Source organism: Aulostomus chinensis, chromosome 9 (genome assembly GCF_037954235.1).
Source record: "Aulostomus chinensis isolate RoL2024-O1b breed Wild chromosome 9, RoL_Achi_v1.0, whole genome shotgun sequence".
NCBI classification, from domain to species: domain Eukaryota; kingdom Metazoa; phylum Chordata; class Actinopteri; order Syngnathiformes; family Aulostomidae; genus Aulostomus; species Aulostomus chinensis.
Genome location: NC_141328.1, coordinates 19,041,228 through 19,062,146, shown reverse-complemented (window position 1 = coordinate 19,062,146; position 20,919 = coordinate 19,041,228). Strand labels below are relative to the sequence as shown.

At 41.4% G+C, this 20,919-nt stretch overlaps 1 protein-coding gene across 4 annotated transcripts in view; it reads left to right on the top strand.

Annotated features, from left to right (window-relative positions):
- Positions 1 to 20,919, top strand: part of plxna1a (plexin A1a) — a 263,617-nt gene that overhangs the window by 142,809 nt on the left and 99,889 nt on the right. For all 4 annotated transcript variants that reach the window (XM_086214083.1, XM_086214081.1, XM_086214082.1 and 1 more), the window contains exons 8-9: positions 203 to 302; positions 11,456 to 11,570. In XM_086214083.1, the coding sequence (XP_086070209.1) occupies positions 203 to 302; positions 11,456 to 11,570 (215 nt within the window). The remainder of the gene's footprint in view (positions 1 to 202; positions 303 to 11,455; positions 11,571 to 20,919) is intronic.

Genomic DNA, 20,919 nt, shown 5'->3' with positions numbered 1-20,919 from the left:
ATGTCAGCTATGCCAAAATTGACAAGCAACACCCTAAAATGAGGCTGTTAACATTTCATAATACATTGCCTGGGATTTGGCATTATTCTAGGGTCATGGAACATTTTCCCACACACTTACTGGAAGTGAAAATGTCAGTGGTACACTTAAGAAATATGGAGACTGTTGAAAGAATATCCTGTAATACATGATATACTTGTAGGTGACCAACGTGTGATCAAACTCTACCTGAAGTCAAAGGAGACGGGGAAGAAGTTTGCCAGCGTGGATTTTGTCTTCTACAACTGCAGCGTGCACCAATCGTAAGTTTTTCTTTGTTTCCAAATAAATACTTTGTTACCAAGATTGATATGAACCACTAGGCTGGAATATAACCATTAGAAGTGGAAGAGAAAGGAAGTTTAATAGCCTTAATGCTGTTTCACATATACTATATCCCTCAGCCAGCAGCGTGGCGAAAAGCATCGATCAATAGAAGGGTGATTGCACTTCCAAAAGCAATAGTGCTAAAATATTGGCCCGCAAAATACCTCCTATAACGGAGAATGGAGAGAACAGTGTAGAAGCTCTCTTAATTAATTCAAGCCTTTTTTTTTTTTCCTTTTTTTTTTTTTTTTTTTTTACAAATCAATTAGTTAATTAAATCTCAGGCAATGAAGGGACTACTGGTGAGTGGAAAAAAAAAAAAATCAATTCCTAACCATGCGAGGGCAACGAAGCTTGGGAAGCTCAAACGCGTCAGTCATGTTCCTCTGAAATGAATTATCTCCAATTAAACTATGGGAATATTGCTTGAGTTTTCAGCATGGCATCCCAAAGCTGCTTCTAAATGTGTGTGTGTGTCTCTTGAATGTTACAATGGTAGGAACTGCAGCAACAGAGACAAAAGACATGCGTTATATTTATATGAGCAACTTAATTATCTGCAGTTCGATAAAATTGTGACTGATGAAATGGAATATATAATATAAAAATAGCCAATATGTCTCCTCAGAAAAGAAGATCCTGTTTATGCAGCCAGGCTCCTCTCAGACCATCGCAAGAACTCATGTTACTTGGAGTTCAGTAAATATTTCCATGGCAACAGCGCACTCCACAGCGGAAGCGTGTCGCATTTGTTTGAGGAAAAAAAAAAACAGCAGAAGGATCAAGTGTTTTTTGGAGGTTTTTATGTTTTGTTTTGGGGAAAATGTTCTCAATTTTATATAATACATATTCCCCTGAGCAGTTTTAAATCCTGCTCTAAATCCCGTGAATTAATGACAAACTAATAACGATCCAAACTTTATTACTCTAAGACACCACAATCTCCCTGTGTCTGCATCCCAAACCTGAATAAACCCGGATTAAACTAAACAGACAGGACATGTTTGCTTCCATGAAAGTGGGAGCCTCTTGCTGGATTATATTTACTCTGTTTTGGTAATTGAGAAACACGGAGGATTACTTAGTAAGATAACTAAGTCTAAGGAAACCTCACTGTTGAGCTCTGTTGTGTAGTACAGCTGTGTTGGCAGTACATAAAACTACCCCACAACTCACAAACCTGGCAACCTGTCTTGATCTTATCAGTTAAATGATGTGTGGTTAGAATGACTGAGATACCCCCGAATCAATACGTTTGATCAGTTATTGGGAAATCTATTGCCAAGAGAGTAGTTATTCCCTGTCAATGAAGTTGCTTACTGCTAAACTACGTAGCAGCTTTCAACTGCTCTTGTTTCTGATCATGCCAGTGAAGCAGGTTTTCACAGGTTGAACAAATATAAAGAGAGGATGGGCTGAGCAGCACTAAGATCAGTCTGATAATGAAAGAAGAATGTGTTCTTAATTGACCTGCCTTGTTAAATAAAGGTTAAATGAAAATAAATAAAATGTCACTCCATAATTACTCTTGGCTGCTCCCTTGAAGTCACTGAGTGGGACTCATAGATCAGAGTTACTGTCTCTCTCTGACTTGCTGCTCTGTTCTCTTCCACCTGGCACCAACCTCCTCCTCTCATTAAGAGTAGATGTGCTCTGTGTTGATACACCTGCAGTGAAAATGCATCCGTGGCAGACTGGGAGAGCATTTCTCTTTCTTTTGACAAACATAGATTGATGTTGTCATTTATGACATACTGAAATAAGAATAAGGCTATCCTGAAAATGTCACCAGCCAGTTTGTCCTCCCCCTCTGTCGGTCTGTGTTGGATTTATTTGGTAATGGATCTTTTAATGATGATGAAGCCAAATGCAGCACTGACCAAGTACTTGGTCCTCTGTCATCATGTATTGATCACCTGACATATTCTTGAGTTGCACTTAAAGGTGAACTAAGCCTTGTTGCACGGTTTCAGCGCGATCTCATTTTTGTCTCAAAGCGCAGGCATCTCCCCTTGATCTGCTAGCTGCCCACTCTATGAAAAAGTCTGGTCTCTGGAGACAACACAAGGCTCACATACGGCAAATAAACACTGCGTGTACAGGATGTGCACATAAACATAACAAACCGTGTTCCAGCCAATTACTGAAGAGATGGTTGGGGATGGGGGGGGGGGGGGGGGGGTTAGCACGCGTGCATACATTGAGGAAAAAGCAGGGTTGATTGAGTAGCGTAGTAGCAAGCTGCTAGATAGCTGGGCGGTATCTAACAACTCTTTGTTACACTTTGGGAAATGGCTGAGGCACGACCAAAGGAAAGATGCTCGGATGAATATTTGGCGAGAAGAAGAGAGATTGAGAAGGAATGAATGAAGACCCGCATTTACATTGGGGAATGGTTTCAGAGGTGGTGAGAACTCTGCCGGCTTCCTATCCAATGCACAGTTGCCTAAATTCTTACTTGACAGGTACGTAAACGTGAAGAATGGTTGTTGTATATGCATGCGCTGCTCACTGGAGCCCTCGTGCCAATAAAAAGTCATTCATTTCCAAATCCATCCCGTGAGCCATATATATCAACTGTAACTCGTAACCTGATACTGTAAAGATATTGTAGAAAGACTTAGAATATAAATGTACTCATTGAACAGGTCCACTTTCCACGTCGATGCGCGTTCATGACACTTACAGAAACACGGGGGGAGGGGCGAGCTTACTCTGTTTTTGTTTGGTATTTACAGCGAACGTCAACGGAAGTGACATCAGGCAACAATGCTTAACCTTTAAGATTTGGTACCATTCACCAACATTGATATTGGGGCCTAGAATTAGTTACAGGTACTAAAATGTGCCTTTTAGTTAACCTACTTGCTCTGTCTTGACAAATGTAATTTAAAAGGATAAAAGTCAAAGCTGGGATGACTTGGATTATGTGTTTGAATATTTGTAAATGTACTCTATCAGTTAAAGGTGGGATTTGTCTTCGCCGTCACGCCACACCAGGTTAGGAGGTCAGGCAAGTACCAGTAGCAACCAGGACTAAAGCTTGGTACTTTCCACCTTTCTGTTTTGTTTTGAGCAACATCAGAACCATGACGATTAATCAAACAAATCAAAAAGCTTTTGAAATAGTTAAATTGTGTGATTTGCCAGAAAGGTTCCTGTGTGAAAACAGTAAAAATGCAAAACCGTTCATTTCCATAGTAACCCTGGATCACTAATATTACAAGCTCCTGAAATAAAGAGTGAAATGTACTCTTCCTGCCCTCCATCTCTCTCACCTCTCCCTCCCACTGGCCTGTTTCCTGTCCTGCCTTCCCACCTTTCCCTTGTCTGTCTGCTTATTACCTTCTCTCATCCCTCCCTCCCCCTAACCACGACCCCTCTTAGCCATCCTCTCCACCCCCCCATCCGCTTCGCTTTTCCTTGCCCCTCTCTCGTTCATCAGGCCCATTTATTGCCTGCGCGGCGCTCTCGGCCCTGCATATATCTGCATAGTAATAGGCCGTTAATTAGCTCTAGCTTGGGTGTCTGTGCGGTGATGGTCATAATGGAGTGGAGAGTGGAGAGAGAGAGAGGGAGGGAGCGCTCACCTGGGCCACTTCTCAGGGCCTCCAGGCCTCGTTCAATGGCTTTGATCCATTTTGTTAGAGTGCGTGTGTGTGTTTAGTTTTTCGTTTGTTCTTTTTGAGCTAAAGATTCATTGGTGCGTGCGTTTGTGTGTGTGTGTGTGTGTGTGTGTGTGTGTGTGTGTGTGTGTGTGTGTGTGTGTGCAGCAGGTGTTTTCTCATTTGTGTGTGTTTACTGTACTCCTCATTAACCAGCCCACCTAGCCCTCCTCTTTGCTGCATAAACAGGCACGCTGCTGTTTAAGCCTTTGATGTTGGCTTCGCTGGCCCCACCACGACTCCAGTAGGAGTACAAAACTACAGTCAAGTTATTACCGCAGCAGCTGTAACATAAACCCACATTTTACACACCACTCCCCCTCCGCTGACACCTTCCAACTTTGAAACTTTGACCCGCCTGTAGGATGCCATTCGCAGGGAGCCGCAGCTTTCAGTGGCAGATAATGGTGTTCTCCCCTCGTGGGCGTGGTGGGCGGATGAGAGACTCAACAACACACACATATCACCACAGATGCACAAGCAGAGCCGCCTGCGGGCAAACACCCAGACGGGGCTCGTGTGTGGTCTCAGCCTTGCACAACATTCTCCACAGTGGAAGCAGCGCCGGCATCACCAGGCGAGTTCTCATCCCAACACATAAACAGGTGCACACACAGTCAGGAGGCACAGACTTGGCACGGCACATTACGCTGCAAGCTATTTACACACACTGTTACAATATTAGACATTTGCATTAAAAAGAGGTTCAGAATAGTTTAATTGAGCATGCGGGAGGAGGAATAATGCATCTTTTAAAAAGAGGAAAGGAAAGAGGGAGGGAAAAGACTTGAGGGAAGAGTGGGACAAGGAGGAAAACTCAGTTTCCCTGAGAGCTGGAGAGGAAAAGATATAAAGCAGAGTGTTTAGAAAGAGGGAGAGAAAGAGATTGTGCCCATTGTGTGAGGAATAATGCACCCCACGCAGCTGAAAGGTTGCCGCCCCAGCTTCAAACCACCATGACCATTATAATATGAAAAGGCTGAAATCTATGCAGTGAAAGGAAGCACTCGAGGGAGAGGCCCAGCCCACGCTCCAGCTCCCAGGAAGGTCTCTTGCGTCCAGGCAGGCCATTTGCAGTCTCCTCCCTTAAAACAAAGCAACAACAACAACAAAAAAACAAACGCAAAAACAGCAGCACGTCATAATTATGCATCTCACTTTCAATTTTCGGCTACATTTTGTTTGAAACTTTTACAAGTTTTCTGTAGTTAGCGCCAATATCAAGTTCATTTTCCGATTTTCAATAAGTGTGACCCAATTTAATTAAACTGGGGTTTGAGACTATCAGACTTACTGCTTTTGGACATCACCATGACAAGATGCAATAATATCTTATAATGAGTGTGGGTCCCCTGTTGAGAAACTTCTCATTTGGTTCCTTAGTTGCACAACTTAATGATGTATGCTGCATTTTATTGCTGTTCACTTTATTGGATAAAACATAAAGAGGTCTATTTATAGATTACGGAGCATCTTATATGTCCTCTAAACACTAGCCACTTGACATATATGGCAAATACGACCAATCAGAGGTTTCATGTATCCATTAAACTCCATTACTGACCAGACTGGTTTGAGCTGTGTAGGTGTGTTTTGCATTGAGTGACCATCTGTCCAATAAGGAAAGAATTGCAGCTGCATTTGTGATTTTTAGTGCCTTCAGGCAGCTGATAATCACAAAAGTTTCCATTTTAGAACATTTCAAGTTAAGAGTGTTGATGAGAGGGGCGGCATGGCTTGGAAGTAGAGTGGTCATCTATAGGGTCGCTGGTTCGATCCTCACTTCCCCCAGTGACCATGTCCAAGTATCCTTGAGCAAGATACTGAGCCTCTAATTGCTCCTGATGGCCCTGCAACAGATTGACGACCTGTCCAGGGTGACCTCTCGCCCAATTTCAGCTGGGATAGGATCCAGCCCCCCCGCGACCATTGACAGATAAGTGGAATTGAAAATGGATGGATGGATGGTTGGAGTGTTGATGAGATAAACAGGCAAAAACTTTGTTCTTTATTTTGCTCCCAGAATACGAGAGAGGAAGGGACAGAGAAGGGACAAAAAACCCTCCTCATTACCAATATAAACACACACATGAATCAAACAAGAGTCAAGAGGTCAATATTTGGTTTCACTCCCGTCATGTTAGCATTGTTGAATGACTGGTTCCCTCTTCTCCAATTCATTGGGTTTCGATTGAAATCCCTGAAGTACTTACAGCACGTGTCTCAAAAACAACAGCTAACAAGTGGCTATTTCCAACAATTGAAGTCAGTCTTTGAAAATCCCCAGGGCTTATTTTTGTCAGTTATCAAAAAAAAAACAACGTTAAAATCCTATTGGCGTTTGATGGAGGGAACCCATGGTGATGCTCACTTCCAGGTTGGCCTACAAAACTACGTCATACCCACGGCACTCTTTAGTTGAACAGGTGAACAATGTGTCCAACTAACTGAAATGAAATGGTTAAAAGGGCATTTTAAGTGTCTTTCCAGAAAGCTACAATGGACACATAAAAATAGACAGATGCATTTACCAAACTGTCAGGTGTTTCATTTCACATGCCTTGCTCTGATGAGTACAAACTCATTTCATGAAGTCACTGGTTAGTGTGCAGAGCAACTATGCTGCATTGTCAGGTGAGATAAAACCCTGTAGCTTCCAAGTAGGATATTCCAAGTATGGCCGGCATTGAATGTGTTCTCCCACCTTGGATATTTTAACGTTCCCACTTGTTCATGAACGTATCCTCATTTGCCAAAAATTAAATGATTGCTCAGCTGCTCTGTTGCTAGTTTACAGCCTCGTTCCTCTGATCTGGCTTGGCTAAAACAAAAGCTTGAAGATGAAAAGGCATTTGACCTGGCTCTCTTGCTAGGTCTTGTTAAATAGCTGGGGATTTTATTGACTAGACTGTAGCAGTTCACTTACCCAAGCCGCTTGTCCAGACGTTGACAGCTCTACTGTAGGACAAGTCTCCACAGCCCAGGTGGCCCAGAGGAAGACTACCATGTCAACACAGGTGACAGCTCTTACGTAGAAGTGTGTCTGACTCCCGGTGTGTGTATATGTTCATGAATGTGCACACACGCACGCACACACACACACACACACACACACGTACTTTCAACAATAAATCGATAAACCCCGGGGTTAATAGTGAAGAGGAACTGACTCACCAGCTCTACTAACAAACATCAGACTGTTAGCATAACCTCAGCCCACCCTCCTCCCCATGGAAATCCCCTGGCATTGATTAGAAAGCTCACAGTGCACTTCATTCTGCTCCCAGTAGCTCATTGCTGGCTATATCAGGCCCCTTCTATCACTCTGCCACTCCAGTACGGGTGATTTAGGAGTTAACCCTTGGAAATCTGAATAAACCAAGGACAGACAGACAAAGACAGATCAGGGATTGGAGTGAAATCCAATTTAGAATCGTCTCTCTGGCAGCAGGGTGGCTTTGTGAGCTGAGCGATGAAGGGCCTGGGTTTAAACCCCTCTGGTATCTGTTTAGTGAGGTGTTTTGCACTGGTCCAGTGGCGGTTTATATTTTAAATTTGACTTCCCTATTTTCGTACAACCTTTGGTGGAGCTATTTTGTTTTCATCTGAAGAAAGAAGAAGGTAGCTGGTTAGAATAGCAAAGGTTCAGGGCCACTGCTGCATTCTATTGTGTTTTTCAGAAAGGTCCTTTAAGAAAGTGTCTTTGTCTTTAGACATTTTTTTTGTAGCATTAGAATTTTCCTCCTACCGATATCTGGTGATTTCTTAATGCTGGACAGTTGCTCAGACCGCGGCTAATAGCAAACCTGCACCCCTTACATTTTGTGAATGTCACACCTTACTAGAAATAATGTTCCGCCACTCTACAGACTTTGGATTGGTTCCGCAGGGCAGGGCTGTTTTTCTTCAAAATGTTCTCATTGTCTCCACCCACATTTACCCGCCAAACCTCTGATAATGTCCCTACGAGTGAGACTAACCAGTGAATCCAGCGCAGCTTGATAATGTCCAACATGCTTGCGGTCAGTAAAACCAACAAATGAGCTATCATTATCATGACTAAAGAAAACATTCAGTTAAACTGTCACCCAGCAGAAGCCACACCAACATTAGCATTCATTAGAAGTCATGTTTGTCCAACATGTGCTGCTGGGCGTCTTTATAGATCTCACCTACTTTTCTTGATGAGGACGAGAAGGCCACACATCCAAGCTAGCCTGAGGCAATGCAAGAGTGTTGGCTGGCAGAATCCCTGCAGGTCAGCATATCGATGTAATAGCGGTCATTAACCAACAAAATTAATCTTGATAGCTCACCTTGAAATAAATTATGTACTATGCTTGCTTAGTTAGAAGGTTTACATAGCTCACATGTTTGCATTATTAAACAAAGGAATGGTGGCGTCATGACGGAACAGGCGATGGATATTGATCCGGTGATGTCACAGTTACACGTTAAGAAAAGAAAATTACCATAATTTGTCAAGGTCGGTCCATCAGGATTAATTGAGTTGGTTAGTGAAAGGAATTAAATCACTATGCGGACCTGAGGTCTTGAGTTCAGAGATAAACAGAAGATTAAAATGTATTTTTAAAATATATTTTCACGAAATGACTTGAGACCGTGGTCACATACGCTCTCCAAGCCAAACGACAGCGCTGTCAGTCGTTGCGTTGCTCGGTGCCTGCTACAAGTTGCTGTTGTGAGGTATCCCATTCGCATTACAGGTTATTTATAGAAATGATTTCAAAAATTGTGTCATGCTTTACAGTAATCAAAAGGTTTACAACTGAACAAAGGAAAAGCTTCACAAGGAGGTTATTATTCTTATTTTCAAGCGGACTGATAATTGGACAAAGCACATTTTGATATTTCTTAAGTTTTCCAAAAATCCAACCAATATGCTATAACATGCACATTGGTCTACCTTTGCCAGAGCCAGTCTTGGAGTTTCTCCTTTCAGTTTTGATGCCAAGCTAAGCTACTGACTACGACATCATGTGAAATTATATTTTAGATTTAAACTACAGATCAGACATGGCATAGGTAGAAACTCCTGACCATTTGCTGTGATGCTTGTATTTGTTTGAAGCCAGAATGTTGCTTTACTTTTTTAAGTAAATGTAGTCGCATTATTCTAACAATGGAGTTGGTTATTAGAATGACAGCAGGAGAACTAACATGACTGTGACATGCAAAATTGTAAAAAATACATTAATTCGTGACAGTCCTGACTGGCTGATGGACACGTAAATGGACCTGACAGGATCAATGTAGGTTCAGTAGATGGCTGTGATAACAGAGACGTGTGTGTGTGTGTGTGTGTGTGTGTGTGTGTGTGTGTGTGTGTGTGTGTGTGTGTGTGTGGAGGAGTTGTAGGAGGGCTGATTGAAAGCAGTGACAGTAATGGGAGCGAGAACTGACATATAATTCGAGCATCATGTTCTTTGGCCAGTGACAAAGTGTTAAGACTCCACAAACTATAAGGGTAAAATGAACAGGCTCAAGTCTTTTACAGTTAAGTCTCTGTATTATTTTTTCAATTTATTATTTCTTTTTCAAAACAGCGAGTGCTGAAATTCATACTGTAGATTTCCCTGGTGAACACATGCACCTTTTGATTGATTTTGCTTCATCAGAACGCTTTTCTGAGATTTGTCTCATGTCCCGAGACATCAACTGTTCTGCGTAGAAAATGTAACATTCAACTACCCTCAAAATCAAATACTGCAAACATACTTTATGTCCAACTATATGAGAGTAACAACAAGAGTGGGAATGTGGAGATTTTCCTGTGGGTGTTTCACGGAAAGCCGAGTGGGATTTATAATGCAGCAATGGTATGAAAACACGGGAGGAAACTGGGATGAATCCTTACTAAAATTAAAAAAAAAAAAAAAAAAGTTTTCGCTAATGTTTAGTTTTTACTTTTTAATAACGCTGTGCAACATTCACAGTCACATTTTCGCTTCTCACGTTGACGATTGAAAGACCTGAAACCAACCTTTGTATTTTAACACAACCTTTGCATCCATTGCTTTTCTCTGGTAGCCATGATAGCCTTGTTTTTGTCTGGTAATCCATGTCTGAATGTGTATTTATGCATTTTGCTTCCTGAACTCTGAGGAAGAGAAGGGAAAAAAGGAAAGAAAAAAAAAACAAGTGCTATATAAAAACAGGCTTATCATGGTCTGCCAGCTTAGTTCTCTGTAAGCCTCCAAGCACGGAGAATAAGAAGTGAGGAGTGGATTCTTCGCTGTTCTCTCTCAGCTGTTTTCATCATCTGCCGCGTCCTCGCTGACTGCTGGAGGAAAGTCTTAATGCACCAGGCTACACTTACACTTCTCATTTCAATGTCATTTTTGATTTGCCCATAAACATTTGATGTTGTGTGCCTGCGTTGATGCATGTCCACACACGGACTGTCAGTGTGCGATATGCATCCCCCGTTGAAGGTTTCCTTTTGATCTGCGTTTCCACTCTTCTTCTACTTGGCAACGCTTCTCCCTGAGCATATTGCATCTAATGTTTAATGAATCCAGGCCATACTAGCTTGGTTTCCTTCAGTGCAAATTATATGCTATTATATGATATATAGTATTTATACTAATTATAATGTGCAGTTTAGATGCTATGAATGAAAATATCCCATCTGAGTGATTTCTGTTTCTTTTCAGTGTTGCGCTGAGAGAAGTGTCCTGAGTGCAGCCAAAACCTCTGGCTCAACATGTTATTGTCCTCAGATGGAAGCAAGAAATATGACTGACATTAATGATATTCTCAGCACAATATATATAGATGTTTTTATGATACAGGAGCAGTCAGAGTACAAACATATATATATATATATATTTGGAAGAGGGAGTACTTCATCATATTCTTCTGTGTTTGACGAGAGTTGTGATTAAAGTTTGGGAATGGCTGCTCTTGATCAGTTGGATTTATGTGGAATGAATCTCTAGAGAAAGTCATCTTTTGTTCGTTTAGAAATGAGCATTAATTGACACTGACATTGTTTCAAGACGTGAGCCCAGGTAAACATATCTGAGCGCACACTTTAACAGCTGAAACCAAATATGATTTCTAAAATGATGCGCACATCGCTTAATCGTCTTAGCCGATGTCGGGGGAGGGCAGTCTGTACTTCCCAGTAGCGTCTTCCAGTTATTCTGTGATTTGTAGACTCATTGATTTCTTTTACAAATGTACTGAAAGATAATACTGCTAGTGTGGAAACGGTTTTATCTTGGTTTATTTAACATGAGCCATACTAACTGCTAAGGCTGAAAAGAGAGAGAGGGGAATCTCAATATTCAAAGCTCCGAAATAGAGATGTTGCACAGCGAGACCCAAATGGAGATGAAACTAACAACGACTCTCAGCTGAAACTTCTCTCCTCTATCTCTCATTCTCACTCACTGCAGGTGCCTGTCGTGCGTTAATGGAAAGTTCCCGTGTCACTGGTGCAAATACCGTCACATGTGCACGCAGGATGCCAGCGACTGTTCCTTCCAGGAGGGACGAGTCAACACCTCAGAGGTGAGGAGACACACAAACATGTTCATACATGGATGAGGACAAATAGTGTGTGTGCGTGTGTGTGTGTGTGTGTGTGTGTGTGTGTGTGTGTGTGTGTGTGTTTGTGATGTTTGCAGCCCAGCGGCAGCTACGCTACTCCAAGCTTCTGACTCTCTTATAGAGAAGGTGGGGTGAATGAGTATGCAAAAAGTAGTGCGTGCTACCTTCCCAAATGGTGTATTAGCATGAAAGTCCTCATCCGTCCTCCCTCATGTAGTCTCCATCTCTAATTTACTCACAACAACACAAAAAACTCCTGCAGAAAGTTGCCGTCATGCAGCATTACCTCAGTTGTGTCTGTTCAAGTCTGAATCGACTTTTACAAGGTGTGATAGAGGGTGCTAACCTCTCTTCTCACTAAATTCAGTCCCTTGAGAAATGAATGTATTGTATTAACTCTTTCTCTCAGCCAGTTCCAGCAGTTTTGACTAAACTAAATCTTCTTTTAACAGCAAGGGAATATTCCCTACCCTGAATATATGGACATAGGTATAATGCAGCATAAAAGTTTTAGTCTGGGTTTTTTTTGTTGGGGGAGGGGGGGGGGGGGGGGGGGCTAACAAACGCTAACAGAAAGACAGACAGAAAAAGCAGATAAATAACAAGGAAGCACCATAAACTGATTAGATGACAAACAAAATCATTGATTGAGGAGAAAAAAAGTAAAACTAGGCCCCCAGTCATCTAAATGATGATGTAACCCAGTGATAAATATAATATAGTTATTGTAAAGTCATGATATTTATTTTTACATTGTTCAAAAGCCACAGAGGCCAGCTAACGCAGCAAGTTGGTAAGATAGAGAATTCATGGCTGCCATTTTATAATGAAGAGGTTCATTCATTAGTACTGGCTCTTGAACATCACTGTCGCGTGAAAAAAAAGAAACTTTCTCAAACTCTAAGCTTCACATGTTTTGCAGTGACACCAATATTTACTGACGTGCAACCAAATCTTTTTGTTGTTTTCCAATTTAAAAGCTTTAATCAGGAACTTGAGGTCCCCTGAGGGCATCCCTCCGCCAAGGCAAGATTAGCATTAAAAAAAAAAAGAAAGAAATTTCGTAGTTTTTTTTAAAAAACTGATCTGTCCTTAAATTGAATGTGTTCTTCCTTTGTCCGTGTTAAAACCCCTCCAACAAGTCTGGGGAAAATTAGTCTCGTAGATTTAACAAGATCCTGCTGACAGGCAAACATACACCTTTAACATATACAGTAGCCTCCTCAGCAGAAGTCCAAGATATTTATATACTTTATACTGATTAAACTGTTATTAAATTTTTACAAGTGAGCAAATTATTACATTTGAAATAATTTTAGTTTTCTTTTCACTCTAGTAACCATTCAGCCTATCATTTGAAAATGTCAGTGGGAGTTTATTGGTCTTTATGAAGTATGTTTCAATATTCTGACAACAATAGTCTGTGTGTGTGTGTGTGTGTGTGTGTGTGTGTGTGTGTGTGTGTGTGTGTGTGTTGTTGTACTTGCTACACATTGAGGACTAGAATACGTATTTAACCAACATAGTGAGGACATTTTAGCCGGTCCTCACATCTTCAAAGGGCCATTTGAAGGTCAAGACTTGGTTTTAGGGTTGAGGTTAGAATGAGGTTCAGTTTAGGTTTAGGGTCAAGGTTAGGGTCAGGAAGTCAGTGGAGATGGTTAGGTTTAGGGTGAGGGGCTAGGGAATGTGTTACGTCAGTGAAAGTCCACACAAAGATATAAGTACAAGGGTGTGTGTGTGTGTGTGTGTGTGTGTGTGCGTGTGCGTGCATTCGCGCATCTTGTTTATCCTGCTCTGCGACATTTATCTTCATCTTTTTTGGAGCGTTTCGTACATCCAGCTGGTTTTTGTTCTCTCCACATTCTTCTTTTTTTTATGTACTCCTGTCTTTTGTGGGGCAGTTGTTGCCATGGCTACTAAGAGACTTTGGATGAAATTCCTTACAGGAATTATTGTTATTAAATTGGCAGACAGGGAAGAGACGGCTTGCTGTTGGGGGCCTTTCAAATGATTCAAGATCAAAATGGGGTGTTCTGCAAGTGTATCCGTATCTTGTTGCTCAGGTTGCATTTTTCACACACTTTAGCCAAAAGCAGCAGTTCGCTCATCTCTCGGCATGATTTTGTTCTGATTTGCCGATGCATAACCCCTGCTGAAAGCAATATCGCCCATCTCAGCTCCCTGAAATTTCCCCCTGTGTCATTAGCAGTCGGTTGCCAAAGTGATTGAATTCACACTACACTGGTTATCGTCCCAACGGCATTTGTCTTGTTTCTTGAAGCTGACTTCATATTTGATCAAATTCATAGCATCTGTGAATCCATGCCACAGGTAAATGAGAAAATCCACCATGATACAGTATACTCTTTCAGTAAACAGATAACAGCACATATACACTCTTAAATATAATTCTCCACTGTCACTTCCTGGATATGTTAATATATATAAATCAGCTATGGCGCAACAGCAGATAAAGAGAGAGGTACATTAGAGGTGGCCAGGCAGAAAATTGCCAGAGTTGGAGAAACACTTGAGCAGGCCATCAACAGAAATGTGCATAAATACAAACAAACAGCAGGACAAACAGACAAACAGATTCTCTTTGCTTCAGTGAATCAGTGGTTTCAACTGACTGCATCCGGAGCCAAGAAAATAGGACAGTTACAAAGACCAACACAAAAAGTCACAGCAAAAGAGTTTCTCTCTATAAACTCGGCTGCAGATTCATTTATTAATTGCTCAGCTCATTCATTTTGCATTAGATTGCTTTTTAATTACAATATTTTTGTCCCAAAAGGAGATGATTGACACATAAAAACTGTGGAATATGTGGGAGATGGAATTAAAAGGATGTGTGAGTATCTTTTAGTCTGAAGAAAGAATAATTAGATGGTATGAATACAAGTGTTGGAGAAGTTGGTGCATTGCTGTGCCTTACAGAATTATTTTCATTTTTGTTGTCATCTAGCTGAAAGTATTGTATCTTGGTTACTGCATTTGGCTGGCCATTTATTTTTATTGTATTTATAACTTTTTCCCCTTCCTGCTCCTTTCTGATTGTGCAGTACTGATTTCAGGAACGGGAAACAACAAGAACAAAACAAAACAAAAATTGTAACACCTCTAGTTCAGTACGACCTTGAACAAATGCCAGTGAGTTGGTTCAACTACAGGTGTGCCAGCTAGTCAAGCGAGAGACAAACGGGAAGTCCTTCTGTAGTTTGTTTTGAGCTCAAATCGAAGTGTTTGTGGCTTACGGAGCGTATGTCGAATGACGCACTTGAGAGTTTTCAAACTGACATTTTTGGATCGTTTCGCTGTTGTTTGTAATTAGTGGTCGTCGGTCCCCATTAGCTGAAAGCTAAATATTCCTTGCTGCCTCTTACTGCATTCTGGAGCCACAAAGTGATGGAGGAAGGATACACTTTTGGGAAGTATTGTTAAAGTTGTAAACTGCTAACATCACAGTTTCTTATAAATATTCCTACTTGTGTATTTTGTAATCTATTAAGATATTTCATCATCACCGCTGTGCCACTAAATGCTAATTTCGATATTGTGGATTTCCTGTCAGTTTTTTGTCTTTGTTTTCTATCTTTACTCATGGAAATTGTTGCGTCTGGAGGTAATTTATCATGTATTTATTAAAGCATCGCTTGAGTGAAGTCATCTGAATCTGTCAAAATGCTCATAATGCAATGCCTGTTCTGCATCAGCCGCTCACAAACAGTTTATTTCAACATCGAGGCGCTGACCTTTTCACTGTGCTGCATCCCGCCAGCCACAATCTCAGCCTTTGTTAATGTTTCTCTCCCTCGCCTCCTATTTCCTTCCCTTATTTATTCTTTCTTTATGATTTTGCCTAATTTCTCTATTCTTATTCATTCCTCAGCGATTTCGTCTTCATCTTTCTTCTCCTCCTCCTTTGTGCTTCCATTCATGCCTCATCTCTCTCAGTCCTACAGGAATCCTGACCTGGTTACATCCAGTGTAATACAGTAGGTCCACAATGCATCGCTGCTGCTCAGGGAATTGAACCTGTGGCTCTGTAGCCTAGCCTCATTGATAATCATTAGCGGGATGTGTTGTTTGAATCTGGGATCGGCTTTAGTCTTGGTGGTGTTAATTAGAGGCTGTGTGGTGATGATGTGTGAGCTGTTGCGATGCTCATATTGTTCTTGTCAGGTCACCTCACTGCCTCTGCAGGATCCACACATGCTCCTATAGTGTCACTGGTTTGAACCCACTGAGCTCCTTCCTCTTGTTCACCCACTCCCCCGCTGCTTCAACAAGTCAATTAGAAAGAGCCAGATACTCTCACTCTGTGTCTCTAGGCGAACGGCATCACAGTTTCCCGCCATTGTTTGTGTTTGCTGGAGCTCCGGCTGGTACGTAGCTCAGAGTGGCCCAGCTTGGAGGCTGGCACGCAGCGAGCTTCCCCCTCCTCTCCCTGTAGTTCTATCTGGCTGGGAGAGCTGCCTGCCACTGATAGACTCAGCTGTGTGTGTGTGTGTGTGTGTGTGTGTGTGTGTGTGTGTGTGTGTGTGTGTGTGTGTACATGTGTGTTAATTATTCAAAGTGTATTAAAGCTTAAAGACGTATCTCCAGATGCTTCTCTGATCGTTGGCGTGTTTAATGGAGAGAGACAGATGAGATGAGAAGAGCATGGAGGGAGCGTCCACAATAAAACACGAGGGGAGGAGTGTGGCAGTGGCCTAGTTGTTCGAGAAGCTCCCTAACACAACCAAGGGCCTCATTTATGAAACCGTGTGCACACAACAACCAACAAAATGCAAAGAAATAACACTGAATAAAACCATGGTTACAGTGTCTGTCATGAAGGGTTCCATTTTACAAATTCAACGGCTGATTTTGTGACAAGTGACAAATCCAGCCCCCATCGATGCTAACACTTAGTAGATCTTTATATTGTAGGGAAAAACCAAAAGTTTAGATATTCATTTCAGAAATGAAGTTAATTCATAGGATGAGCCTTTGCTACCTTTATTGATAAGTACAAGTTTCAAATACAAGTATTTGCTGTGCGTTTGAGCTTCTTATTTCTTTTTTCTATGATGTATTTTATATTCCAGATCAAGGTCAGAGGTTAGGATTAAATGTATCAAATTAAGTTTATGAAAGAAAGGACTAGAGCTTATTTTAAGAGTGGTATGATATATTAAAGACAGTTCTGCTTTCTGGCCAATTTGTCATTAAACTTTGAGAAATTGCTCATGTAAAGATATACTTCACTCCAAAAGTGTATTTTGCTTTCCAGCTACTCACAAAAAGGTGTCTTTGAGCTGGTGAAGATGGGTTTTTTCCTCCCTCCTGCATCACTTCTTTGCGACTCCAGACCGCAGACAGAGCCGGCCATGTATATTTAGCTCAAAGTTAATAGCAACCCTTCTTTATCCAGCAGGATATGCCATAATCCACAAACACTTTCTTTTGAACTAAAACTATCATGAGAGGGGCGCTATTTAGCTTCACCTGTACACTTTTTGGGAGAAAAAATCTCTTCAAGTTAGGGACAGGAGAAAATAGCATTGGGAGATCTGACAGCCTGTAGTAGCAGGGAGAGACCTACTGTAGGGAGCTCTAGGGAGAGAGACAAATGAAGGGGGAGGTTGAGAAAATGTATAGGGAGATAAGAAGTAGAAATCTTGCAAAGAGAGGAGAAGGTTGGAGGGAGCATGATTAACATAAGTCTGAACCGAAGGAGGCGGAAGAGGAGAGGAAATGGATAAAAGGAAGAGGGGGATGGAGGAGTGGAAGGAGGATGCAAGATATGTTTAACCATTCAGCCGATGAAAGGATACGTGAGGGTCGCGACACCAGGTTTCCTCAGTCTCCTTAATAATTCTGTGTCATTTAGTTAATGTCACCTGCCCTACTTTCCTCCCTCTCTGCTGGAGTGAATCATTTAACAGCATCATATTTTTTTATTGCAGAAGAATAGGAAATACTCCGACTTGTATCATTCATGTATTCTTCTGTCCTAATGACACTTGCTGGAGTTATTTCTCATCTGAGCCCTTATCTCCCTCAAGCTCAAAGTTTAATAAAAGTCAAACCATTCTTGCTCCAAAGGCTCATGAGTAATCATACTGTATGTGGAAAATGAGTTTTGAAGAGATTCGGTGATGCTCGAGAGCTCAGTGGATGGGACAAATTGGAGTGGTGAAAGGGACAAAAAAAAACCCACCTGACTTTATTAGGGGATGCTGGTGTTCCACCCCTACTCCAGCCTCAAATAAATCCACCCAGTCCTTTTATTGACTAGGTTATTTTCATAGTCATTATATAGGTGGCAACTCATTTGCTCAGCTTGCATGTGTTGAAAATGACTTTAATTCTTCTTTACAGATACAGATCCCTAAACCAGTCCCTTCAGAAAACTGCCATTCTGGGATCGCGTCAGTTAATGCAAAAACCAGCCGTACTTGTGCGGGCTTTTCAGAATTCAGATTTTGTAGCAAAACTTCGGAAAATGTTGCATTTTTCCTTTGTTGACACGGTAGCCACCATTTTCTGAAAGTCACGTTAAGTAGCTAGGGTGTGGAGATTGTATTGTCTTTCAAGAAATCACAATTTTTGCAGTAAATTGCCAATTTTTCCCAGTTCCATCATAATAACTCATGTATTAAGAAAAGCTACTGCAAAATCAAGCTTTTTGGACCCTAACAACCACATTTTTTTTCGCAAAATCCTGGAGGGTCTGACAAACAAAGCACACAACAAAGATACAAACAAAGCATAATATACCATATGCGTATATCAAGCCCTAATAATTTGTGTTGCAAACATTTTTTCAGCATTTATCTGTACAATCAATCCAATTGTGTTTGTGGTTGTCATAAGGAAATCCGGTTTACTGAATTCAGGTGTGGAGCGAAGTGCCGCGTGCAAGCAGTCTTCTCACAGATGAAGCGTACAAGAGAGTTGAGAAGCATCATAGATTCTTTTGAATATGTGACTGTAAGTTCCATTTGAGAATTCAGTAGAAAAAAAGTAAACTGTTGTTTTGATTTAAAGGGACATACAAGCTCAAGTTTGTCAAAGAAACAATGGGCGAATTCTTTCATGACTTCTGATAAGTCTGTAATGAAGTCAAGTCGTCCTTCATGTTCATACATTTAAGTATCAGCATCTCAGTTTACAACGATCTGAACTTTTTCTGTTTTATCTTTATGGCTTCACCCGCCTCTCGCTCCATATCCCCTGTAGTAAAGGGCTGGGAAGAGTGGGTGGACACTCCAAAAGGCTTCTAACGCAGTTCAAAGGGCCTTTTATTGAACAGAAAAACTCCTAGTCTGGTGCGATGGGTGCCTGCCCTCCTTACACCTGAGACTGCGATCGAGGGACTCGCTTCATTTGAGCGAAGCAGATGAAAAGTTTTCTTGTTGCAATGAAGAACATGGTGGGGGGAGGGATGAGTCACAAATGCAGAATAAAAGATGAAAACGGGTCTCGCAAAGAGGAGTTTCAAAAGTTTATGGCCCTTGTGAATTTGCATACTAGATCCAGCCATATCTTTTGTTTAGTTGAAGGTGGCTGTGTTGCGTGCTGCTTAAACTTTTCTGACCTGGAACCTCTGGGAGCCAGAAACTCATTCTACAGTCCCTCAATTGATAGAGGAAATAAAACCTAAATACATGAAGATGATGAGGAGGAAGTCGGTACATTAATCCTAGGCTTTTAGACTGACCTTGAAAGGTTGGCTGATTCTTAGCTGGATCGTGGATATCTTCAGTATTCTCTGGATCTAAAATGGGGGGGGGGGGTTTCCGTTGGCACTTTGTCATTTTCTGCATGAAACTAAATTACTAAGTTTTACTCGTGCACACTGACAGGAAGGAGAATGGAGGGCTGTATTTCATTAGGCCGTCCTGTATAGCCTCTTGTTATCTGTCATGTATCTACTGTGTCACCCTCAGAAACACACAAGCACATACACACCCTCGCACGAACACACACACAGGCAAACGGATTGTGTATTTTTAGAGGCTCCAATCGATCCGCCAGCTGATGCCTATCAGTGACATCCTCCTCTTTGACCATCCAGACCTGATAGCATCCAGATAGACACACAATCGCAGTGGGCCATCGGAGATAACGCTGCTATTCTAATGGAGACATGTGTGAAGAGCTCTGTACAGTCAGAGGAGGGGAGGTCCCCCCTCCCCCCCACCCCAAGCACAATAGAAGGAGGTTGTAGGTGCCCGCTCTGACGTGCAAGTGGAAATGTACGAGAAATCAAAATGCAACTGAAAACCAGTGGCGAGCTTCCTTCCACAAACTTTATAGCGTGGCGTACGAATGAGCCTTAAAAGTAAGTAAATCAATTAGCGTTGTTGAACGTTCCTCTGTTCCCTCATTTCAGCATTTCTGGCATTCTTGAATGGATTTTTATGTAGTTGCTCCATTTCAGCTGGGTCTTAAAAAAAAAAAAAAAGTCAATTGCTAACAACAAAAGACACTGCAAAATCCTCATAGTGACACCAGAGGAATTGAAGATAATTTGTGGACAAACAAGTCTAAAGTTTGTTTGTTTTTTCAGCACAAGTCACATTTTCAGCAGTAATCCAGAAAACAGTTTCAAAATCTCAGTTGCTTTTGACAGAAGGGAACCATGGCGGCAAAAATGCACCATCCGTACAGCGGTAGATTTGTACTTTGGATTTCAGTTCTACGGATTATGGGTCACCCCCTCCCAAGTGACTCATCAGCTGATCCAATCATGTATGGTTTTCTGAAGATGGGTTGTGACTTGTAACCCAAGTAACCAACACAATGGAGGATAGCGTAGTGATTTTCTCTTTGGAGGTATTTGTTCAATTTCTTGCCATATTTATATGTTATATATGAGAAACAAATGCTGGTTTGTGGGAGCCAGACACTGTTGCTGCTGAGTTTTGTTTCAATTCACAACACCAGTGTCTCCAACAGATTATATAATTCACACACATTAAAAAAAAAAAAAAAAAAAAGAATTCAAAAGCTAAGGGGTTGGGTACAAATACTTAACAGTTAACTGAAACTTGAACAGCGATCATTGCCCAAACTTGGAAAATATATTGCAAATACAGAGAATTTAATCCATTTTAGAGCAACGAGGGATTTTTATTCTATGTACCCTTGTTTAAAGGCTAAATAGGAAAAGCCAATAAGTCTGCGTAGCATGTTGGGCCTTTTTCTGGGATCTTTGCAGAAAGATGCATGTCATGTATCAGGATAGGATAGTATGTTGTGCTTTGTGTAAAGCCGACATGAAATCAATTGTTTTGAAAAAAAATTCTTTCTA